At 40.6% G+C, this 23,674-nt stretch overlaps 1 protein-coding gene across 9 annotated transcripts in view; it reads right to left on the reverse strand.

The window, feature by feature from the left end:
• Positions 1–23,674, reverse strand: part of psip1a (PC4 and SFRS1 interacting protein 1a) — a 415,986-nt gene that overhangs the window by 215,148 nt on the left and 177,164 nt on the right. For 3 of the 9 annotated variants that reach the window (XM_079863308.1, XM_079863311.1, XM_079863310.1), the window contains 5 exons: positions 19,459–19,542; positions 19,208–19,306; positions 8,460–8,522; positions 8,276–8,354; positions 8,079–8,172 (listed from right to left, as the gene is read on the reverse strand). In XM_079863308.1, coding sequence (XP_079719434.1) covers positions 8,079–8,172; positions 8,276–8,354; positions 8,460–8,522; positions 19,208–19,306; positions 19,459–19,542 — 419 coding nt within the window. Of the gene's footprint in view, positions 1–8,073; positions 8,173–8,275; positions 8,355–8,459; positions 8,523–19,207; positions 19,307–19,446; positions 19,543–23,674 lie in introns of all 9 variants that reach the window. The other 6 variants (XM_079863309.1, XM_079863312.1, XM_079863313.1 and 3 more) reach the window with 6 other exon arrangements.

Genomic DNA, 23,674 nt, shown 5'->3' on the forward strand with positions numbered 1-23,674 from the left:
TCGGTCTCACATGAAGGGAAAAATTCCCGCGCGACAGAGAATAATACGGGCGGCCAGCAGCGCGGGCCAGCACCGACAACAGCGCGTAACGGGAAATAGGAAACAGAGCGGATCAGCCGGTCTGAGTCAAACACTTCACCCTGAGTATAGTACCAGAATAGCGCCAGCATATGAACGTAGTCTGCACACGAGAAATGGGCAGAGCATACATGTCACTTATGCTGACAGTCTTTTTGCCTGTAGGGCAGGAACTTCCAGGTTATAAAACCTCACGAATGTTGATGGGGAGGCCCAGCCCGCCGCCATACAAATACCGTGATTAGAAATTCCGCTGGACCAGGCCCACGACGAGGCCATGCCTCTAGTGGAGTGGGCTCTGATGCCCAGAGGGCACTGCAGGTGTCTGGAGGCATAAGCTGCTGCTATCGCGTCCACTATCCACCTGGACAAGCTCTGTTTCGAGGCGGCAAGACCCTTGGTGCGTCCGCCGAAGGAAACAAAGAGCTGCTCTGAACGCCTGAAAGCGGCGGAGCGCGTGATGTAAACTCTCAGCGCCCGGAGGGCATAGGAGGTTATCACTGTCCCCACTGTCGGATGCTGGCAGAGCCGAGAGGGACATAACTTGTGCCTTAAACGGGGTTCCAATCGCTTTGGGGATGTAACCGTGTCTCGGTCTGAGAATGACTTTCGAGTCATTCGGCCCGAACTCAAGACATGCAGGGCTAACAGATAGCGCGTGCAAATCACCCACTCGTTTGACTGAAGACAGAGCTATCAGAAAAACGGTTTTAAGCGACAGATACTTTAGATCCGCGGATTCAAGCGGTTCAAAGGGAAAAGCCTCTAGGGCCGCTAGGACCAAGGACAGATCCCACGAGGGAACCGAGGGGGGCCGCGGGGGATTCATCCGTCTAGCTCCTCTGAGGAAGCGGATAATGAGCTCATTCCTTCCCATTGCCCGGCCGCGCGTCGTCTCAGCGAACGCTGCAATAGCGGCCACATATACTTTGAGCGTGGAAGGGGATCTGCCCTTTTCCAACAGCTCTTGTAAGAAGGAGAGCACCCGCGGGACCCCGCATGCGCGCGGATCCAAGTTTTTAGTAGCACACCATTTAGAAAACACCGACCATTTAGACGCGTAGAGCCGTCTCGTGGAGGGGGCTCTCGACTGTGTGATCGTGTTCACGACCCCTTCTGACAGGTCAACGGGTATCCGTTGATCACCCATGCATGCAGCGACCAGCGCTCTGGATGGGGATGCCAGATCGATCCACCGGCTTGGGAGAGGAGATCCTTTCTCACCGGGATCGGCCATGGGGGTGAGTGCGACAGCCTCACTAGCTCTGGGTACCAAGTTTGGTTTTCCCATCGCGGGGCTATAAGCAGCACTGAGTGGTGCGTTTCTCTGATCCTCGAAATGACCTGTGGCAACAGGGAGATCGGAGGAAAAGCATACAGCGGGAGGCTGGGCCATGTCTGGGACAGCGCGTCCTCGCTCTTCGAATAAAACTTCGGGCATTGAGCATTGTCTTTCGACGCAAAGAGGTCGATTTCCGCTCTGCCGAATAGGCGCCAGAGAAACTGGACTGTCTGGGGGTGCAGAGACCATTCTCCCGGGGGAATGTTGTCCCTGGACAGTCTGTCTGGACCGACATTCAGGTGGCCCGGCACGTGCGCGGCTCTCAGCGAGCGCAGCGAGCGGTAAGCCCACACGAGAAGGCGTTCTGTCAGCCTGCACAGATTCCTGGATCTGACACCGCCCTGTCGGTTCACATAGGATACCACGGACGTGTTGTCCGAGCGGACTAGCACATGGTGATCCCGTATGAATGGGAGGAAGCGCCTGAGCGCGTTCTCGACCGCTATCATCTCCAAACAGTTTATGTGGAGGCATTTTTCCCGGTCTGACCACAGGCCAAAAGCCGGTTTGCCCTCGAACAGAGCGCCCCAGCCTGAGGTGGAAGCGTCCGTCGAGATAACTTTGCGGTGTGAGATAGCTCCCATTGTCACTCCCCGCTGGTACCAGTCGGCCGCTAACCAGGGCTTCAGAGCTGAAACGCAGCTCTGAGTCACTCTGATGCGGATACCGCCGGAAGCCCATGCTCTGTGAGGCACTCGGGCATTCAGCCAGCGTTGTAGCGGGCGCATTCGTAAAAGACCCAGCCGAAGCACTGCTGCGGCTGAGGCCATACAACCTAGTAACCTCTGAAATGTTTTGAGAGGTACGGTGCTGCCCGGCCGGAGGGACGCGGCCAGGCGTCGAATGCAGCGCGCGCGCTGTGTCGACAGGCGGGCCGTGTACTGGTATACCTGACCGTCGAAGGCGAATCTCAAGAATGGCCTGTGACGGGGTATTATCAGGATCTGAAAAGCACGCGTCTTTTAGATCGAGAGATATAAACCAGTCCCTCGGGCGAATTTGCGCGAGAATTTGTCTGGTTGTGAGCATTTTGAACGGTCTTCTCATAAGAGCCTTGTTCAAACGTCTCAGATCCAAAATTGGTCTGAGAGCTCCGTCCTTCTTGGGAACGAGGAAATAACGGCTGTAAAAGCCCGACTCGCTCATGGAAGGGGAAACCGGTTCTATAGCCCTTTTGCACAGAAGTGTAGCTATTTCTGCTCGAAGTAGATGTGCTACTTCCCCATTCACTCTGGTCTCGATACGCGCTTGAAAGCGCGGAGGGCGGCGAGCGAACTGCAGAGTATAGCCCTGTTTTACTGTGCTTAGCACCCGTTCTGATGCGCCTGGAATAGTTTCCCACGCTTTTGCGTGTGCAGCCAGGGGCAGAATGGCCTCCGGGCTCCGATCGCCGCGCATCGCGGGCTCGAGAGCTCGAAACGGAGGGGCGGGCGCGGCGCGCGCGCTCTTGGTGCTTAGATACGGCGGATCGCACGCAGCGATAGCTGGCCGTTTTACACACAGTGTCCCGGTGGCTTTAGACGGGGAACATAAAGTGTGAGGCGCGACGCGCGATGGCGGCGTCGGGGGCGAAAATGTTCGTTAGTATGTGTGAGCGCTCGAGGGCGGGCACAGGACTTACATTCAGGGGCGGGCGCGGCGCGCGCGCTCTTGGTGGTTAGATACGGCGGATCGCACGTAGCGATAGCTGGCCGTTTTACACACAGTGTCCCGGTGGCTTTGGACGGGGAACATATAGTGTGAGGCGCGACGCGCGATGTCGGCGTCGGGGCGAAAATGTAGTTAGTATGTGTGAGCGCTCGAGGGCGGGCACAGGACTTACATTTAAAACATGACCGGTCGTGCGAGGCCGTGTGACAGAGCGGGCAGTGAGTAGGTGTGGGCACGGAGAAGTGGACACGTGACCTACTTTTAACACTAAAGCGGCTTTTGCCTGCTTCATGAGAGTGGGCTCTGTGAGAGACACGGGATGTATAGTGCTTGTGTACAGGGGTGAGCACAGAACGTGGGCACATTCACTGTACTAGAAACACATACGGCGTCAGCCGTGCAACCAGACATATGCTCTTTTGAAATTTTTCTGGGTTGCCGTGAGAACGGCGGATGCGCGCAGGCGAGCGGGTAGATACCGGCTCGTTGACTGCGGGGTAAACAGCTGCAGTAGCCGTGGCAACGGGGACTGACAGCGTTAAGCTTCGACGGTGGTCCAGCCGCAGGGCTGCGGGATTTAACCGTCTTTTCTTCTCTCGTGTTTAGACGCTCAAAAATACTCGAGCACCCTGAGAAGGTGTGGTGCGAGAGGCGGGTTCGCTTTCTGTAAGTAAGAAAGACTGGCCGCGAGCTCGGAGAAGCAAGCAGCATAAATTTTTATCTTCCCCGAGAGCTGGGATCGAACGCGGATCTCTCGCATGAAAGCGTATGATTCTGCCACTGAGCCACAGGGGAAAACACATAAGCTTTCAGTTAGCGCGAGCATATAAAAAGCGACCTCATGTGTCGCGTCGGCGTTTGTTTGCAGGCGTGCGTGTGTTTAAAACAGGCTCGTTTACTGCAATAGTAATATTTCCAGTCGCCTGAACTTAAGAGGGGACTGAGAAATGTGTGAGGATTGGCGGTTGTCCAGCCGTAGCGAGACTAACACACTCTCTTCTCTTTTCGCCGGCGAGTAAGGCGCGCACGCTGAACGATGCTCGTGACCGTCCGCTTTGTCATCCCTTGAACGGCGCAATCTGCGCGGCCCAACGAGGGAGAGAGCGGGCTTGTTTTCTGTATGTAAGAAAAACTGGCCGCGAGCTCGGAGAAGCGAACAGCATAAACTTTAACTGCCGCGAGAGCGGGGATCGAACCCCGGTCTCTAGCTTGACAGTCTAGGATTCCGCCACTGAGCCACAGGGGAGAATACATTAGTACTCGGTTAGCGTCATCATGTCTTGTGACGGCGTTTGCTTGCAGGCGAGCGTGTATTTATAACAGGCTCGTATACTGCAATAGTAACAATTCCAGTCGCCTGAACTTAAGAGGGGACTGAGAAATGTGTGAGAATGGAGGTTATAGTCCAGGCCACGGCGGGACGAAAACACTCTGTTCCCCTTTCACCGGTGAGTGACGCGCGAGGACGGAGTAGCTTTCTTGTAACGTAAAGAGAGCTCCAAGACCGTCCGCTCCTGCCATCCCTTGTGAGCGGCGCAGTTTGCGCGGCTCGAACAGAGGGAGAGGAAACTCGCTCCGAGACCGTCCGCTCCTGCCATCCCTCGTGAGCGGCTCAGTTTGCGCGGCTCGAACAGAGGGAGAGGAAACTCGCTCCGAGACCGTCCGCTTCTGCCATCCCTTGTGAGCGGCGTAGTTGCACGGCTCGAACAGAGGGAGAGTACGGGTATCTATCACATTCGCCTCATCTCCTGACGCGGCGGCGGCGCGGGCAGAGCCGGCGGTTGAGCGGCCGGGAGGGAGAGGGCGAGAGAGAGCTCGAGGGAGAGGTTCCGGCGAGCTCCTCAGTCACAACAGTCTCCGGTGGTCGCTGCGAGCGGCGCTTCTTATTGCGCGGCCCGGCAGGGACAGGCGGAGCGACAGCTTGGTCGAAAGCTTCAAGTCGAGCCCGCAGGGTCGACATTGAAAGCTCTTCGCACTCGGAGAGTGCGGTGGCGGCGTGCCCGCGGCCCAGGTGGAGAGCGCAGAGAGGTGGCGGTCTCCGTTGCTGAGCGGGGCGCGGCACGAGCCGCAAAAACGAGGCGTTTTTACAAAAACGCCTCGTGCTCTTTTAGAGTACACACAGAAACAGTAATAATGTAAAGGATATGTCGCCGGATAGCGTAGCAGGCACGGATGGCTGAAGGCGGCGAAGACGGCCGGCTTCTTCAGGCGCTGTCCTAAGCTTGCTGGTCGCTGGTTTCAACGGCGGCGGCTCTCAAGATCCAGCGATGCGAAGAGCGTCGCTGAAGACAAGAAAATCAGAATTTTAGCCTATGAGCGCTGAATATATACACGCTGGCCACACCCATTCTGACGGTTAGAAGGGTGCGGAGGGCGCGAAGCGCCCTCATTGGTTGCCGCGTTCAGAGCGCTCACCGATAGGCTTAAGCAGTTGCCGCCGAGCAGCCAATGAGCACGCTTATACAGCCTGCCTAGGTCTGTCGGCTGCTGCACTGCGTTGACAATGTATACAAAATTAAGGATAATTTTTTGGCTTCAGATCTCGAAGAAAGAAGACTTTCCCGATGCGTAAGCTAACCTTACGCAATACGAGAGACCTCTCGTAAGAGAACTCTTCACATGTGCTCGCGCTCATGACTGCTACTGAATATCTGAACACAAAAAAAACAAACAAAAGTACATCGACGGATCTTCTTCTGTCGGTTCCAAAATATAATCAAATGTATACTGTATTTCTGCAAGCATGTTTAAACTGGTTAACTCAACTGTGTCGACGGCAGGCAAGGCATTCGTTTTCAAGCCGAGTTCGCACGCCACTGCGCAACAATACACACAAACTACCGCGGGATGGCGGGTGTTCATAAACTGTGAACAATGGTAGCTTAATGTATAAATTAATGTATATGTCCAAAAAACGGGTAATGTCATACTTTCTAGTAGTGCTATCATGGCGTAATTATCTGTTTGGTTGTAAAGTGTATTACCTGAGTGAAATGAAATCGAATATATATTCCTGTGGAATCATTCATTCACAGACAGCTTACGAAGATGTTCAACTAATAAAGATCTTCATCGCTGGCAAATATATGATACATTGGAAGATTTGCTCTCACTTGACTGTACTGTAGGTCCACTGCCACTTCATCCAACGCTCTTGATGTCCTTAAATCTTCCTGTTACGACTCCGAGTCCAGTGTGAATTGAAATCGCTTCAGACGATTCAGTGCGTGCAGGAACTGAACAGATCATTCAAACTGATTCGCGAACCGATTTAGACAGATCTGCCAACTTGTTTGATGAAGTCTTTGAACAGAATCGACTCAAAAGAGTGATTCATTTGTGAATTGAGCATCGCTCAAGCCCAAAAAAAGATACATCGCACTTACGCATTTAACAACACATATTGCATTAAAATAAAGTAACGAGAGGAACGTCGCCCAACGTAACGAAGTAAAAGAACAGTTTTTTCATTAGAAATGTACTCGAGTAAAAGTAATAAGTACCCACATTCAAATCTACTCTTAAAAGTACAATTTTTCCAAAAAAAATACTCAAGTAAATGTAACGAAGTAAATGTACTTCGTTACTACCTCTGGTATTGTCCAAGTGCATCATCTGTCGAAGATTGAATTCACCTCCAGGATGCCAAAAGATGGCAGATTTACCAACAGAAAGAGTCATGAATGAACCTCCATTTACCTCCATTTACGAAGGAACTTCAATCTGAGAATGGAAAGAACTTTGTTGGATCAGAATGTGAGCTAAGAGTTGCCATAAAGAAATGGAATCTTAAAATCAATTATGTCCTTCAGAAAGAAAGATGTTTAACCCCCCAACTGGATCACATTATGGAGGGGCATGGGAGAGGTTAATTAGATCTGTGCGGAAAGTTCTGAATTATCCCTTAAAGGTGCAGAATCTGGATGAAGAAGACCTATACACCGTTCTTTGCAAAGTGGAAGCTATTATTAATGGTCATCCAATCACCTTGGCATCCACAGACCCAAGTGACTTGGAAGCATTAACACCAAACCAGCTGTTGCTTTTGAGGACTTCACCATCGTTACCACCAAGAGACTTCAAAAAGGACGATGCTTATGCTCGTAAATGATGTAAACAAGTCCAGTACATGTCAGATTTGTCCTGAAAGAGATGGGATCAGGAGTACAAATAAAGAAAAGCCATCAAAAGTACTTTTACCTCACTAATGTTTTATTTTTGCGTCACAAGTTCATAAAGTCCCTTTCTTAGTCTCTCTTAGCGGCTTTTATGCACTTGCATTAACGGTTACTGTACATGTAAAAACAGTATTATATAACAACATAATTACATAACCACAGTGAATAACTGTACATGGCGAATTAAGTTGTATGAGCATGCCTAACAAAGCATAAATCTGTATTCAGATTTCAGAAGAATCATTTTGACATTTGTAATACAAATGCTGAGGTGTCTCGTCCATCAGCTGATCTGATATTCGCAACTGTAATGAAGATTAACGTAACTTTTAATAAGAAGTGGGAGTTCCCGACGTTAAACAAATAACTATTTAAATATTCTGGACGTTTGCATTGTAAGAATGTACAGGGATACTTCAGATATAAAAACGTTGACTCGTTAGGTCATTTTTACTCATTAAAACAAGATGATTTCCTATTAATTCAACAAAATGCGAGGGCATACTGGGGAATACCAATATGGCACAGGCTGGCTTCACTTTTTATGACGACATGAGCAATCCAGTAATTTATATAGATCAGTGGTCCACACACAGTTGGTGTGCAAAATCAGAAAGCCTATTGGTCGCCTTGCCAACCTGGTTTTACTTAGACATTTTTATTTTGGTTTAAAAGCTTTTCTTTTCAGAAATATAATAACAACCGAGTTATAATTTGAGTTATAGCTAGATAATAAATATCAGAGGTTAGTACACTGGTTCATCTCATCTATTATATAGTGAATCTGTACTATTAGTTACACAGCCATTTGTAAATAATCACCACCTGACCTCAGTGGCTCCTTTGTAGCCTGTTGTTGCAGCTGCAGCGATTTCTCCGTTTTAGGTTTTCTTCCCCTGCGCTTTAGTAATGGAATCGGTCCACCTAGATAAGAACAAAGACACACCACATTCATATTTATAGATGTGTTGTTTCACTAAACAAAAGAAAACATCCAAAGATGAAAGATTGAAAGGGCAATCTACACCTGCTGATAATACATCTAAACCAGGAGCGCATGAAATGGGGCTTGAGTTTTCTGTATCAGAATCCTGTTCAGCTTCAATCTGTGAAAACCAAATCAAATATATATTTTTTTAATTCTAGCAGTTGTGTTATGGTCATGAGACCTAATCACAAGCACCATCATCAACAGAGTACTGAATGATTACCTTTCTCTTTCTTCCTCTTTTAGCTTTGGCAGAGACATTTGTGGTATCTTTCTGTGATGAGTTCTGGAGACCACAAAAAATGATCAAATATCTGCATTGTCAATCCACTGATTTTATACTTAAAGGGGACCCATTATGCAAAATTCACTTTTACATGTTTTTTGAACATAAATGTGTGTTGGCAGTGTTTCAGGATGACATTGTCGGGATCTATTTGTCTATTTGTTGTTGGGATTTAAATTTTGCAGTTGGGCTGAAGGTGGGGGAGGGGGGGGGGGGGGTTAGATTGTTATAGATTTCCATGAAATAGTTTCACAACAAATTATGTGAGCATAAAAGCTCCAGACAAATTATTTCTTATTAAAGCATCTACGTCCACAAACCACTGTTAATTTTAACAGAAAATCATACTGTAGGCCTATATGTGATTTGGCATGGCGGCCAATACAAATAATCCTGCACCAGGCTCGGTTCCAGAATCAAATTACAGATGTTGTTTCTGAAATGAGTGAGTATTTTTGTCTCATCTTTTGGTTTATGGTTATCACTGTTAATCATCACAATTTCAAGAGTGAATCGCACATTTATATGCGGATGGGCCTATGTTTTGAAGCATGTACATGGCCGCTTGTCAAGCATGGAAAACAAAAGTTTTATTCAAATTCTGACTATGTTAAAATAATTATTATATCACCTAGTCAGGGCGCAAAGAGCTCTACCTTTATAATCATTAAAAGTTGTCACTCATTGTTCGTGATCTCACAAATATTAATTTATCAGTTATATTAATCAGTGAAGCTGACTACACAATGAATCTCTTATTTACATAATGTCTACACTTTGTTAGCGAGAATTTGCGAGCATGCAAAACTCTGTAGTCTTTGGCAAAACTCAGCGCTGGACAAAAACTCGAGCGGTGAGTGGATTCTAACTTAAACACCTGCCATTGCTTTCAAGAAATCAACAAACATATCTGTGATTGGCTAAATTGCTCACTGCAGCAAAAACACATTGTAAATGGAATAATTTGACATTCTCCGGAGTGCAAACACACACTGTATATCGTTTACCAAATTACAAGCTAGTTTCAAATCAGTCTCCCTCGGTCCAGGCCTGCAGTGTGTACACAACCACCCTATAATGATAAAAATCCACCCACTCCTTAATCCACTGATTTAATCCCATAAATCATAAGCAGTGTCTCAGAACAAGCCATTTGCAGATTCTGTACAAAGTGATGTCACTTTGTACAGGCCCCGCCCACGACTGCTGAAGGACTTAGCATAAACCCTGCCCTGAGCGAGTTGTACACTGTTTGTCATTTTCTCAATGTCTCGTAATTAATAAAGTATAATATAAGTATGATATAAAGTTTACCAGTTTATTTAGCACCCCCCGAAAAGGCATTAGATCTGTATATATTTGTTTACTGTTAATTGTAATGAGTGTTTCTGTGTAATTCGCTGTGTATGTTGATGATAATGCAAGGGATAGAGAGAGTTTATGGATATGATTTTAATGAGCACTTGTACTGTGTTGTACTGTGTTTTATTCATCTCTTACAATGATTTTCTGGAGTGAAACAGACGCTTCATCTTTTGTGTGAAGTACAATAAACATCATAAAGTTTTGGCCATCATTCAGACGCTACAACAGGCTTGTACTAATTGTGGATGAGATGACAAGATGACAACATAAGTTTTAACCTTAATTAAACTAAACTATACCTGTTCTATCTCTATACAGCATATATTCTCAGGCTCTATAGGCATCATTAGGCTCATTGTCAGATGTTTCGAACTGAACACCACTACAGAGAGTTTCTGACATTTTCAGTGCGTGAGATTGTCCTGACACAGGAGCATGAGTTCTTGAAGCCCGTCCGTCGTCTTGAATGGGGGCCAAGGGGGAGCAGCTCATGTGCATTTAAAGGGACAAAAATGACAATTTTAACATGCTATAAAAATGAACTGTAGGATATTTTGAGCTAACATTCACACTCTGGGGACATCAGATACTTATATTACATCTTGTAAAAATGGGCATAATAGGTTCCCTTTACATTTACATTTATGCATTTGGCAGATGCTTTGATCCAAAGCGACTTACATTTCAAGGTACACATTTACATTCTTATCGGTTCTTTTAATAAAGTTGTTTCACCACATAAAAACAGAGCCAGCTGCCTAAATGTACACTCAGTATTTGTTTATTGATGTTGCATTGACTGAAATATTGAATATTTATTTCTAAAGGATTACCAATACAATTTAAATTCTATATTATAGACTGTCGAGCTGTTAAGTTTAAAAAAAAAAAAAACTATAGATTTATCTCCTCAAAATAAACAGCTGTTACATTAATAACACATCAAATAAATATGCTACTTTACAATTTAGTGGATGCCATTTATTGGTAGGCCCAATACTGCAGAACCAATAACTGATTAAGTTGAAAGTGTGAATATAGGTAAAACAATATTTGTCAAACTGATTTTTGGGCTCTCTTTACTACCGATATGTCTAGAGTCTTAATCTCACAAGAGAGCATATGATTTTAAACACAATTTTTAAAAGTCCTATTCATTTAAAAAATGTAAAAAAAAAATTTTTTTTTAAATGCATACAATGTACTAATCTAACACTTTAAATGCTTTGGATTTTTTTCGCCTAGTGCTTTAGTTTCACTATCTGTTCAATTTGACAATATTTCATTGACTTCCAAGTGTGAATTGCTGTAAACAGTGCAGAATAAATCACGTCATCTCTGTCAGAACCTTATGATTGGCCCAAAGCAGACTCTGTACATCAGCATTTCTTGTTTTTTGTACATGCTCATTACAGTAATCTTTTTTTTTTTTCATTAATAAAATTAAATTAAATTGGTAATTTGGTAATATTACAGCTTCTCTCCACAGCAAATTACCAGAAATGATTTACTCTTATTTCTAAAAAGGTCCTGTTCACACTAGGGGTTGCACAGACAAGTCAACTAATTGATTTTATGCTCTGCCATGACGCTTTAAAGGCAGGGTAGGTGATTTAACCCTCTGGGGACCAAGGTGTTTTTGGGGCCCTTGAGATGTTCTGACATGCCTTGACATTTGTGCTTTTTTCAGTTATTTATAAACATGTTACTGGCTAAGGTGTAAATTCACTCTATATAGCACAAACAGGGCTACCATAATATGCGAGCAACGTGTATGTAGATGTTTGTATTTTTAAGAGAATAATGTTTATGCGTGGTTATTGGAAAAAATAAAAATGAAAGTTGCTGAATTAAGACCACAAAACACATTAAATATGTGTCCACAAGACTTTTGACTAATGGATGTTGTCCCTTTGAGTTCTAGCTTCAAAATTATGTGAAAATAGTCTTGCTTTATCGTTCACAAAAAAAAATACATTAATTTAAATGGTATAAAACAGGTTTTGCTTGGAAAGCCATTATGCGAGGGGGGCGTGGAGGATGAGTAGTTTACAGCTTAGATTACAGTGTCCCACCCACTCTGCATAATGACTCTGCCTAATGCCCATTCATTCAGGTGTGACACTGACTGAGCCACAATGCAAGGACAAAAGATGTATTTAGAAGAAGACTTATATTGACCATTTAAGATTTCGCTTACATCTCTCTTGTAAATATGTTTTGCTATTTTATTAAAAATGTTACAATTACAACAATAATTACAATTTCAACAATATTTCAAGTGTACTCTTTCTTTGTAAAAAAAAAAAAAGAAAAAAAAGATTATAGGCCTACATTTTATCATATGTATTCATTAGTTTGAATATAGCCAACATTGGAACATCTAACATCTTAGTCTATGACTTTATTTTTGACAAAAGTAGTATATATATATATATATATATATATATATATATATATATATATATATATATATATATATATATATATATATATTATATATATAACGTTAGATATGAGCAGAAATTGCTAAACAAAAGCTTTTTTGATGTGGCGGTATATTCTACAGTAGCCTAAAAACTGTACCCTAGTCTAGTCAACAAAATGTTGTCTTTCATACTTCGCCTGACTGTAACGTTGTTTTTATGAAATATTAGGGCATATAAATGCTAATTTGCAGTTTAATACGTTGCTTATACAAATACATTTTATTTCAACATATTCCAGTCGATTTTTACTCATCTCAGTAGGCTATAGCAAAGCAGGTTATTATTTTACACACAGACGCGCGATTCATATTTAGGCTAAACAGTCTTTACAAATATGTACCCTTCATTCATCTCACAGAAAGGCGAGTCATATTATAGAAATGCGATTCATCTTTTTGCGGTTTACATAGGCCTACACTAACGTTATTCCACAACGTTATTCCACACGTGAGAAAAGAAAACAGCCTGCCTCACTCCTCAGCGGAATCTGCTCCTCATTTCAGGAGATATTGCTCCTCATCAGCACTGTTCTGAGGAATCGTTTCTCCATAAGGTAGGCTATAATGTCTCACTCGCGAGGAGTCGCGACCCGCTTTGTTTACAGCTGATGTGGGCGTTTCACAGGTCTGAAATGCGTTTGAATAGCACGCGCTCTCCGGGGCGTGGTCACATTACTGTGAATCATCTCGTAATGAGGTCGACTGGAGTCGCTCTCTTTTTATACAGATTACAGAAGCTGAGAATATTTGTTTTTTATATAAATGACTTCATTTAAAAGATGCGATCTCAAGCTTTATGCCCGTGGGTCTGTTTGCCTGTTTGAATGAATTTTCGCGGAGTTATAGATCATTTTCGAACGCGTTTCAAATGGGAGTTTACTGACAGAGAGAAGGCAGAAATCGCATCATGTTAATTTTTCTTTATTTGTCAAAAAGCAAAACACTTTATTTTTATTGTGAGTATACAGAAAAAAAATAGACACTGAACAGGATCGATTGATGTATTACACGAAAATGAAAGATCAAAATTAACAGAGCATTTAGTGTTTATTTTCATTGCTAAAAAAAAAAAACGAGCAAAACGCACGGGCGCGTTTTTGGTCCCCAGAGGGTTAATCCAGAAACATTTTTTGTTTTGCTGGTTGAAAGTCTCTTCACATTCTTATAGCAATCACTAAGTTAAGTGGTCTAAATGTATTTATATGTATATGGTCCGTGGAAGGCGTAGGTCTGCTTTAAATGTTCGTCCAATCATTGCATTTGGACCGAATACAATGTCTTACATACCTGTCAACGTAGGTATCTTGATTTAGAACGAGCAGAAATCTGTGAGAAATATAACGACCCAAAGACAAAAGAGCTGATAAAAACAAGCTGTTATGTAGGAGCAATAGCCTTGTGGGCTGCTGTGACCTTTGCCTTAGCTGTGCACATACAGATGGTACTCAACCAGAATAATACTTTGCGGGTGTGTATTTGCAGCCTCTTACCGCTAAGAGGTGCTACAATCACAGACTTTGCAAAGTGTCAGTTTATTCTCTCTATTGCGTAATCTGCCGCCGCACTGCGGCTCATTGAGAGCGATTGAAAGCTGGTAGCAAATCAATTCAAATGAAACATTGAACGAATTCATAATCACAATACTGAAATTACTGAAATTAAATTGAATAATGAAAAAAAAATTAAACAAAACATTGCAATAGAAAAATATTAGGCCACATCAATGAGGCTTTGTAAGAGCATTAGACATTAGTTTGTGGTCAATGGTCAATAGCTCTGTGGTCAATGCAACAACATGAGCCTCTCGGAGCTTCAAGCGATCTGAGATCGAATCTCAGTGTAGCCGACAGTGTTTATGTTTTTCCGTTCTTGATGCTTAAATATGTATCTGTTTATTAAAGTCAAGCATCTTTTTTAATTATCAATTGTACATTACAACATAAATTTGCTACATTCCAGTTGAGCCGCTGAAAAGACGACGACAACTGATGAAGGAAGACTGTCAGCCGATCGCACCAGAAAATGAAGATGATGAAGCTCGTCTTTAATCTGCTAAATTATTTTTTTTTTTTGTGAATCATTCACGAAATTGAAATGATTGACAGTGATACCCGGCCATAGCAACGGAAGACATTTTTCAAAACAGATCGAACAAATCAGAAAAATACTTTCAATACAGTATTGCTTTCAATTAAAAAAAATAAACAATGAAAATGTAAAAGAAAAATTAAATTAATTAAGTTTGAAAACCCATCGCACATTTCAAGGTATAAAAGTGTCGGGACAGTTTATTTATTTAAAACAGGGCTGCATCGATAGAGTTTATTCCCTTTGCGATGCAAAATAAGAAACACAGAATCTTATTCTTGCAATATTTTAAATTTCTACTGTCAAAGAAATTGCAGCTAAGTTAAAAAATTAAAACGGTACAAAACGAAAATAGTTCAAAGCAACAAATTAAGAACAGGCGTTTTTCTTTGCCTCTCTCTCGCGCTGGATCTTTTTTTTAGTAAGTTTCTTTTGTCTCCCCCACTGCGCGTGCCGGGTCTTTCTCGAAATTAAACATTTCAGGGTAAAAACACACCATACAGCTGATAATTCTGTATATGTCGCGTCATATGTTGTGTCATCCACACAAATCACGAAAGAAAAAACTGTAACAAATAGCCTTTGTTGCTTCAAAGATACAGCATGCCTTGCTGAATTCACCTTACAATAAAACGAGGTTGATCGTGAATTAAAGAGCTCTGAAATTGTGTATGGAAAACCTTTAAATACAATCAATAAAACTACAATACTTATAATTTAATAAGATATAAGGCCTACATATGGACTTTTGGAGATTTTGAGATTTATCCTTAAAAGAATTTTACCTTTGCCTGCTCATCAGGCTGGCTATCCGACACTCTCCATATGAACGACGGAACATTAACACCTATTGTCCTGCACCCCCACGATAAAGCAACTATACTGCCTTCTCCAAACCCCCCACAGGCTATCTGAGTTTGCAAAACAAAACAAAGAGTTTGCAATTCACACTTAAATCGCTATTCTATTCATTAGCAATAGGCTATTCAAGTGTTGATAATGAAGGAATTAAATAATTTAGGCTATGTAGTAATATTTCTGTCATAAATGTTTGTTACTAAATATTTAATTAGGCCTATTTCAATAATTGAAGAATTAAAACGCTACTTCAGTTTGGGCCAGCTTTTTCCAAGCAAAACTAAATATAATCTTCAAACGCATGTTCATTTGTTGTCATGAACAAAATGCTCAACTCAATATTAAATTCCACAGGGATCTTTGAATCCTTACAACCAGGGTGCAATTTGTGAATAAAGTTTTTTTATTTTTTTTATTCAAATAAATCTCGAACCACAGTGCTTCGTGCTGCTGTTAAACTAAATAACATTTATAGAATAATTATGAACTTAAATGAAACAATATCGCAACATTGACAAATACAATTATTTGATCTGTTTTTACTATTTAATTCAGGGCGATTTAGCCTACATTTAATTAGAGCGAGATTTTCACCCTTTCCTTGTCCTTTCCTCATTGGGAAGCACTCACATGATAGCTAAACATGTTTGAGTAGATCCTCTGTACCTCTCGGTTTCATATGGATTACATAATCAGGCTTTAGACATAGCCGATTTCGTATCGTGACTTTCGGTTCATTTTTGTGACGCGCAATTCCCAGAGACAGAGACGACAGACAAACTTTTGTCGTTAGCCTAATATGAATAAAAGTTTACAGTTTTGAACGATGTAGGCTACTCTACTCTTATCTGTATGACCGAAAAACTACAGAGTAGCCTATTAAGTTATTTTAGCTGTTAAGAGAAAAATAAATCCAAATGAACGCGCCGCCGCGTTTGTTGAACACTAATTCCACATGCCAGAATAAAACCTGGCTTTAGAACAATGCATAGCGCCACTCGTCGTGGTGTGCCAAAACACTTAATTATAAACTTCAATATTTCATTCAAAACAATCTCAAACCGCTTTGTGACATTTTGAAAAGGCGTGCATGTAGGGCTGGGCGATAATTCGATCTCGATACGGGATCGCGATAATATTCTGAGCGATTTCGATAATATGCTTGGGACATATTATTCGATATCGCATGAAAAACTAAGCGCAACAGTATCTGCCGGCTGCCGTATGCTGGTAGGACACGCCCACTTCTCAGCGAGCAGCGTGGCTACTACAGTAAACAGAAGGAGACTGAGAGAGAGGGGAAAAAAGTTGAAAAAAGGATTAAAAAAATTAGGGAAACTGAAGTTGAGGACAGCGAAAATAATGCCGAACGTGAAGGCGACATCACTACATAACTCGAGACCGAAGACATTGTTGAAAAAAAAGGTAACACGACGTGGTTTGGATATGGCAGTCAACTGACAAGCTGAGCCATATCGCATTAATTATCACAGGCGATCCGTGATAATTAATGCGATATGGCTCAGCTTGTCAGTTAACTACGTCTCTGTGTTGTAAATGCCGCTCCATCTGAAAGCAGGTGATGGCGATTTAGTACTAATCAAGGGACCGGCTTTACTTACGAGATGTGCCTATAAATGTCATGTGATATATCGCCCAGCCCTTGGTTTACTATGTTTACATATTTGTGCAATTTTGGCTCAGATTTCATTCTACTTATAAAACAATTCTAGAGATCTACCTTAATCTTTCAGGTAGTATTTGTGCCAGGGCCATGTTTACTCTTTTTGTACTTGAGATGTTCACTGTCCAGCCAAAGCAATTTGATGTGATAGTTGTCACAGCTGTTAGTTTATATACAATGTTTCAATTAGTAAAAGTTTGTATTATTGTATAAAGGGAGATGACTCATGTTTGCAATTACAAATGATGTGCACAACCTTTTATTTTTGCATTTTTCAATACCTCCAAAAAATCTCTGGGAGGTAAACCAGGATAATAGTATTATAGTGGTTTACTTTTTGCATTTATTTTGTCTTTGTTTAGCACTTGAATGTGTCAGAGGTTGTGACCCACATGTTTACTTAGTTTGGTTCTGTGCTGCCTCTACAAATATTTGAGATTATTATTATTTAATAATTGTGTTTTAACTAAGTTGTTTAAATAAGTTGTTGTTTACAAAATAAAAAAATGTAAAATATATTGAAAAGTGACCACTGACCAGTAACTTACTAGTTTGCACTTGTTTGAAAGCATATAAAACTCTGTATGAGCGAACGAGCGCTGCTCTAAATTTTCTTTTGCCAGTTGTGGGCCCTGCTGCTCTCTTGACCAATAGAAAGATTCATACAATGTGAATCCTTTGGCTGCATGAAGACCTTAACAAAAATATTTTGTGCTCATTATTGAAAGGCATATTGTTTAATTTTTTATGTTATTAAACTTTATTCTAAAGTTTCAGTGAATATCTTGTTTCTTCAAGCTTTAGGGATGTCCCTTACACTGGCAGCATCTGCAAAAACTACATATCGTGATAAGAATCGAGATCGATCAATATGGAAAAACATATCGTGATTAAAAAAAATTCCATATCGCCCAGCCCTACGTGCATGCATTACGGCCACTGGAACCATGAACGTAACAGAATACTGGTTCTGATTTTATTGTTTGTCGTTTAAACGTGCCTGTTGTATATCTTTATTTTATATATTTTATATGGTCTATGAATTAGCATTGACACACACATATATATATATATATATATATATATATATATTTTTTTTTTTTACATAACTGCTTTTGAAATTACGATTGGAATTATTATAGGCTATAAGTAAAGTCATTGTATAATATTTGTTCCTTAGTGTAAAATGGAAATGCATGGTAATTGTATTTTATAAATATAAGCAAAAAACTATGGTGTAACAGACAAATCTCTCTGCATCAATAATAGGCAATAAAATGCATTAATAGGCTAATATAAAAATTACAGTAGTCCAATTTGGTTCGGGATTTGAACACGTGTCATCTAAATGATCGATACGTAAGTTCTCCCATGCCTTTACTCATTGCGAAATGCCTAAACGTTCCAATGTGTTTTCGCTCACAAGAAGCGCTCTTCATTCGTCTCATTCCTCAATAGAATAGTACAAATAATCAGCTTCATTGCACATAATTTACTTTTGTTTGTTATTTTTGGTGTTAAATTTGTTTTTGTGTTTTTTGTGTGTGTGTGTGTGTGGTTTTTTTTTTGTTTTTTTGTTTTTTTTTAAATCGCACTGCTCCCCGGGGAATAGGCTTGTCGCCCACCGACGTCTAGCCTAGGCCTACAATATGAAATACAGGTTATATTGTTATCGTCTCTATTTTTAACTTGTTATTCTATTTTTCTGTCCTTATAAAATGCTCTATTCTGTTTACCATAGTTGTAGTATTTCATCCTTATTGTTAATTGACATTAACCCCACTTACGGCAATTGACAAAAATGCTGCTGTTTTGCACAATATCTCTTTGCGCCACCTGGCGGTCATTTTCGCGAATGACTTTGAAATGCGACTGGTTTATTTTTGCCGCCGCCACGGCGGTTATAGGCACTCTGGTTGGTTACCATCTGTATGGCAACCGCCATTCAGTTCTCATCTCGAAGTTCAGGTTTATTTGTTCATTAATCATGTCATCATCGACTCGTCTTAATCACATAAATGTCGACTTAAAAAACCTGATGTCGTTCAACCCCTAGTTCATGGTAATTTACTGGTAATATTCTGGAAAAGGCAGTATGTGATTTATCCTGCCCCCTTTTCATGACTGCAAGAAATCTCTTTTGCATATGAAACATCCCACCAGAGAGCCTCTGCACCTCAACCAAACTATAAGAGAACATACTTCATCTTTCAGATGTCCCTGATCAGAAATCTCCATGTCCCCACCATCATCATCCTTCTCCTCCTCCTCCTCCTCCTCCTCCACCTCACTGCTAGCCACCTGCATGATGTCAAACACACAGGGCCCCACCACGCAGGAGATTAACATCTTTTAACATCTGACCAGTTTGTGTCATTGAGAGCCCAGTCCACATGTTAGAGACTTACAGGATCAGAGACACTTTTTTTTAAGAAATGGACATAGACACATACTTGAGATGACTTTCTCCTTTTCTCATCATCTCCCTCTTGATTGCTGCTTAATTCCTTAACAGAACTTGCTCCAGCGGTCATTATCTGCACAAGGGTTTTGGGAATAAACCATTTATTAACCATTTTTCAATACAACAAAGATTCTTGTACACAAATATGGAGCTAAAACAGTTTTAAAACATCTAACAAATGTGTGCACTGCAATCCGCAAATGCATCCAAAAGATCCACACACTGCACTCGAGATCCACACTCACACAAAGTAGTGCATAAATGCAGACAGCAAATCCCACGCACTAGATTCACAAATGGACGCCATCAGAATGCAAACATATAAAGTTTATTTGTTCACAATTTATTCTATAAATAGTGCGTATAGCTTAAATTTTTACACACAAAAATGTTGAATTGTTTGCATTGGTATTCTGCTTTAAAGGAATAGTTCACCAAAAATGAAAATTAGCCCATGATTTACTCACCCTGAAGCCATCCTAGGTGTATAAGACATTCTTCTTTCAGACAAATACAATTGGAGTTATATTTAAAAAAAAATTCCTGGCTCTACCAAGCTTGATAACGGGAGTAAATGGCTGTCTGTCTTTGGAAGTCCATCAAAGCGCATCTATTCATGATTAACCCTCTGGGGTCTAAGGTGTTTTTGGGGTCCTTGAGATGTTCTGACATGCCCTGACATTTGTGCTTTTTTCAGTTGCTTATAAACATATTAAATGGCAAAGGTATAATTACACTCTATTTAGCACAAACAGGGCTACCATAATATGTGAGCAACATGTATGTACATGTTTGTATTTTTGAGAGAATAATGTTTATGCATGGTTATTGAAAAAACTAAAAACTAAAGTTTCTGAAATAAGGCCACAAAACACATACTAAATATGTGTCCACAAGACTTTTGACTAATGGATGTCGTCGCCTAGAGTTTCTTTTTCTTCAAAATGATGTGAAAATCATCCTTCCTAATCATTCACATAAAACAATACATTGATTTAAATTTTGCAAGACACTTTCTGTTTGGAAAGGCAATATGCGAGTGGGCGTCAACGATCCAACACCATCATGCATATTTAGTGGGTCGCACCTGAGGAGACAATGGGGCCCGCATACTTAATGAGCCATTCATTCAGGTGTGTCACTGAGCCACAAGAAAGAATGCAAGAGCAATATGTATGTGTATATATATATATATATATATATATATATATATATATATATATATATACACACACTCACCTAAAGGATTATTAGGAACACCATACTAATACTGTGTTTGACCCCCTTTCGCCTTCAAAACTGCCTTAATTCTACGTGGCATTGATTCAATAAGGTGCTGAAAGCATTCTTTAGAAATGTTGGCCCATATTGATAGGATAGCATCTTGCAGTTGATGGAGATTTGTGGGATGCACATCCAGGGCACGAAGCTCCCGTTCCACCACATCCCAAAGATGCTCTATTGGGTTGAGATCTGGTGACTGTTGGGGGCCATTTTAGTACAGTGAACTCATTGTCATGTTCAAGAAATCAATTTGAAATTATTCGAGCTTTGTGACATGGTGCATTATCCTGCTGGAAGTAGCCATCAGAGGATGGGTACATGGTGGTCATAAAGGGATGGACATGGTCAGAAACAATGCTCAGGTATGGCGTGGCATTTAAACGATGCCCAATTGGCACTAAGGGGCCTAAAGTGTGCCAAGATAACATCCCCCACACCATTACACCACCACCACCAGCCTGCACAGTGGTAACAAGGCATGATGGATCCATGTTCTCATTCTGTTTACGCCAAATTCTGACTCTACCATCTGAATGTCTCAACAGAAATCGAGACTCATCAGACCAGGCAACATTTTTCCAGTCTTCAACTGTCCAATTTTGGTGAGCTTGTGCAAATTGTAGCCTCTTTTTCTTATTTGTAGTGGAGATGAGTGGTACCCGGTGGGGTCTTCTGCTGTTGTAGCCCATCCGCCTCAAGGTTGTGCGTGTTGTGGCTTCACAAATGCTTTGCTGCATACCTCGGTTGTAACGAGTGGTTATTTCAGTCAAAGTTGCTCTTCTATCAGCTTGAATCAGTCGGCCCATTCTCCTCTGACCTCTAGCATCAACAAGGCATTTTCGCCCACAGGACTGCTGCATACTGGATGTTTTTCCCTTTTCACACCATTCTTTGTAAACCCTAGAAATGGTTGTGCGTGAAAATACCAGTAACTGAGCAGATTGTGAAATACTCAGACCGGCCCGTCTGGTACCAACAACCATGCCACGCTCAAAATTGCTTAAATCACCTTTCTTTCCCATTCTGACATTCAGTTTGGAGTTCAGGAGATTGTCTTGACCAGGACCACACCCCTAAATGCATTGAAGCAACTGCCATGTGATTGGTTGATTAGATAATTGCATTAATGAGAAATTTAACAGGTGTTCCTAATAATCCTTTAGGTGAGTATAATATATATATATATATATATATATATATATATATATATATATATATATATATATATATATATATATATATATATATATATATATTCTACCAAATTGGTTCACAAATTTTTTTCACAAATTGTGCTTGCAAATTGTATAATATCCAAGGAAAACATGTCTAGTAATTGTGCAGTTAATTCTCATACTGTATTTTCAGTTTTGGAATATGTATCCTCTCCCCAAATTTGTCACTAATAAAACACAATAAAAATTATTTAAAGAAAATGCTTATATTTACCTTTTAATAGTTTGTTTACATCTACCTTGTAAATATATTTTTTTATTAAAAAGGTTACAATTACAACAACAATTCAAGTGTAATCTTTCTTTGTAAAAAACTAAAGTATACATTTTATCATACGTATTTCAAAGTTAAGGATTCATTACTTTGAATACAGCCTAGGCTACATTGGAACAAACACATAATAACATATTATTTGATTACTATATTTTTGACAAAACATACTATATTTAACATATGAGCAAAAATTGGCAAACAAAAGCTTATTTGAGGTGGCAGATATTTTACAGTAAAAATTTATAATCTATCCAAAACTAGTCAACGAAATGTTGTCTTTCATATGTCTGTAACGGTCTTTCGTTTATATAATATAAATGTTAATTTGCAGTTTAATACGTTGCTTATACAAATACATTTTATTTCAACATATTTCAGTCGATTTTTACTCATCTCAGTATAGCAATACAGTTTGCTAAAAGCGGATCATTCATTCATTCATTCATTCATTTCATTTTTATAAAAACTACTTAATTTAGAAGAAGAGAATTCAAGCTTCATGCCTGTGTGTCTGTATGCCTGTTTGATTGAGTATTCGTTGAGTTATTGTTCATTTTCGGACGCGTTTCAGAATTGACTTCACTGACAGAGAGAAAGCAGAACTCACATCATGTTTATTTTTCTTTATTTGGCAAAAAGCACAACACTTTGTTTTTATTGTGAGTATACACAAAAATAATACACACTTAACAGGATCGATTGATGCATGAAACTGGTTTGTAAGTCAACAGAGTATTTGGAGTCTCGTTTGAACTGATAAGAAAAAAAGCAAGCAAATCACGCCGGTGTGATTGTCGACCCCAGGGGGTTAAAGAGCTCCACAGCTCTGTGGGGGTTAATAAAGGCCTTCTAAAGATAAAAGCATCAAATTCTAAACTATAAAAGGGTCCACTTTTATTTGTGTCCACTTACAATCAAAACAAAACACTGTGCTCTTGTAAAATAAACAAAACAAATAGGGTGTGCTTTCTGCCGTCTCTGTCTCCGTGAACTTTTTTTCTGGACAAATGAAGAACAAGAGCACAATTTAGAGCAACTTGATCCAGCTGAGAATCAGATGAGCAAGTTATTTATTCTACATTAGTAAACATGGTATTTTGTACATAAACATATTTACTAGTTTGGCTTTTCCAAAACTATATTGCTATACTGAGATGAGTGAAATCGACTGAAATATGTTGAAATAGAAAATCTCTTTCTATTTCAGTCTTTGATATAAGCAACATATTAAACTAGGATGAACATTTATATACTTTATAATTCAAAATGAATATGATATATAATATGTTATAATATGAATAAATATATTATATATCATATTAAAAGTAATATGACTGCTTAGACTTGATTAATTGGCCTGTTTTGGATAGTGTTTACTTTAAAATACTGCCACATCAGTAAATATTTTGTTC

Source organism: Squalius cephalus, assembly GCF_949319135.1.
Source record: "Squalius cephalus genome assembly, chromosome: 2".
NCBI lineage: Eukaryota > Metazoa > Chordata > Actinopteri > Cypriniformes > Leuciscidae > Squalius > Squalius cephalus.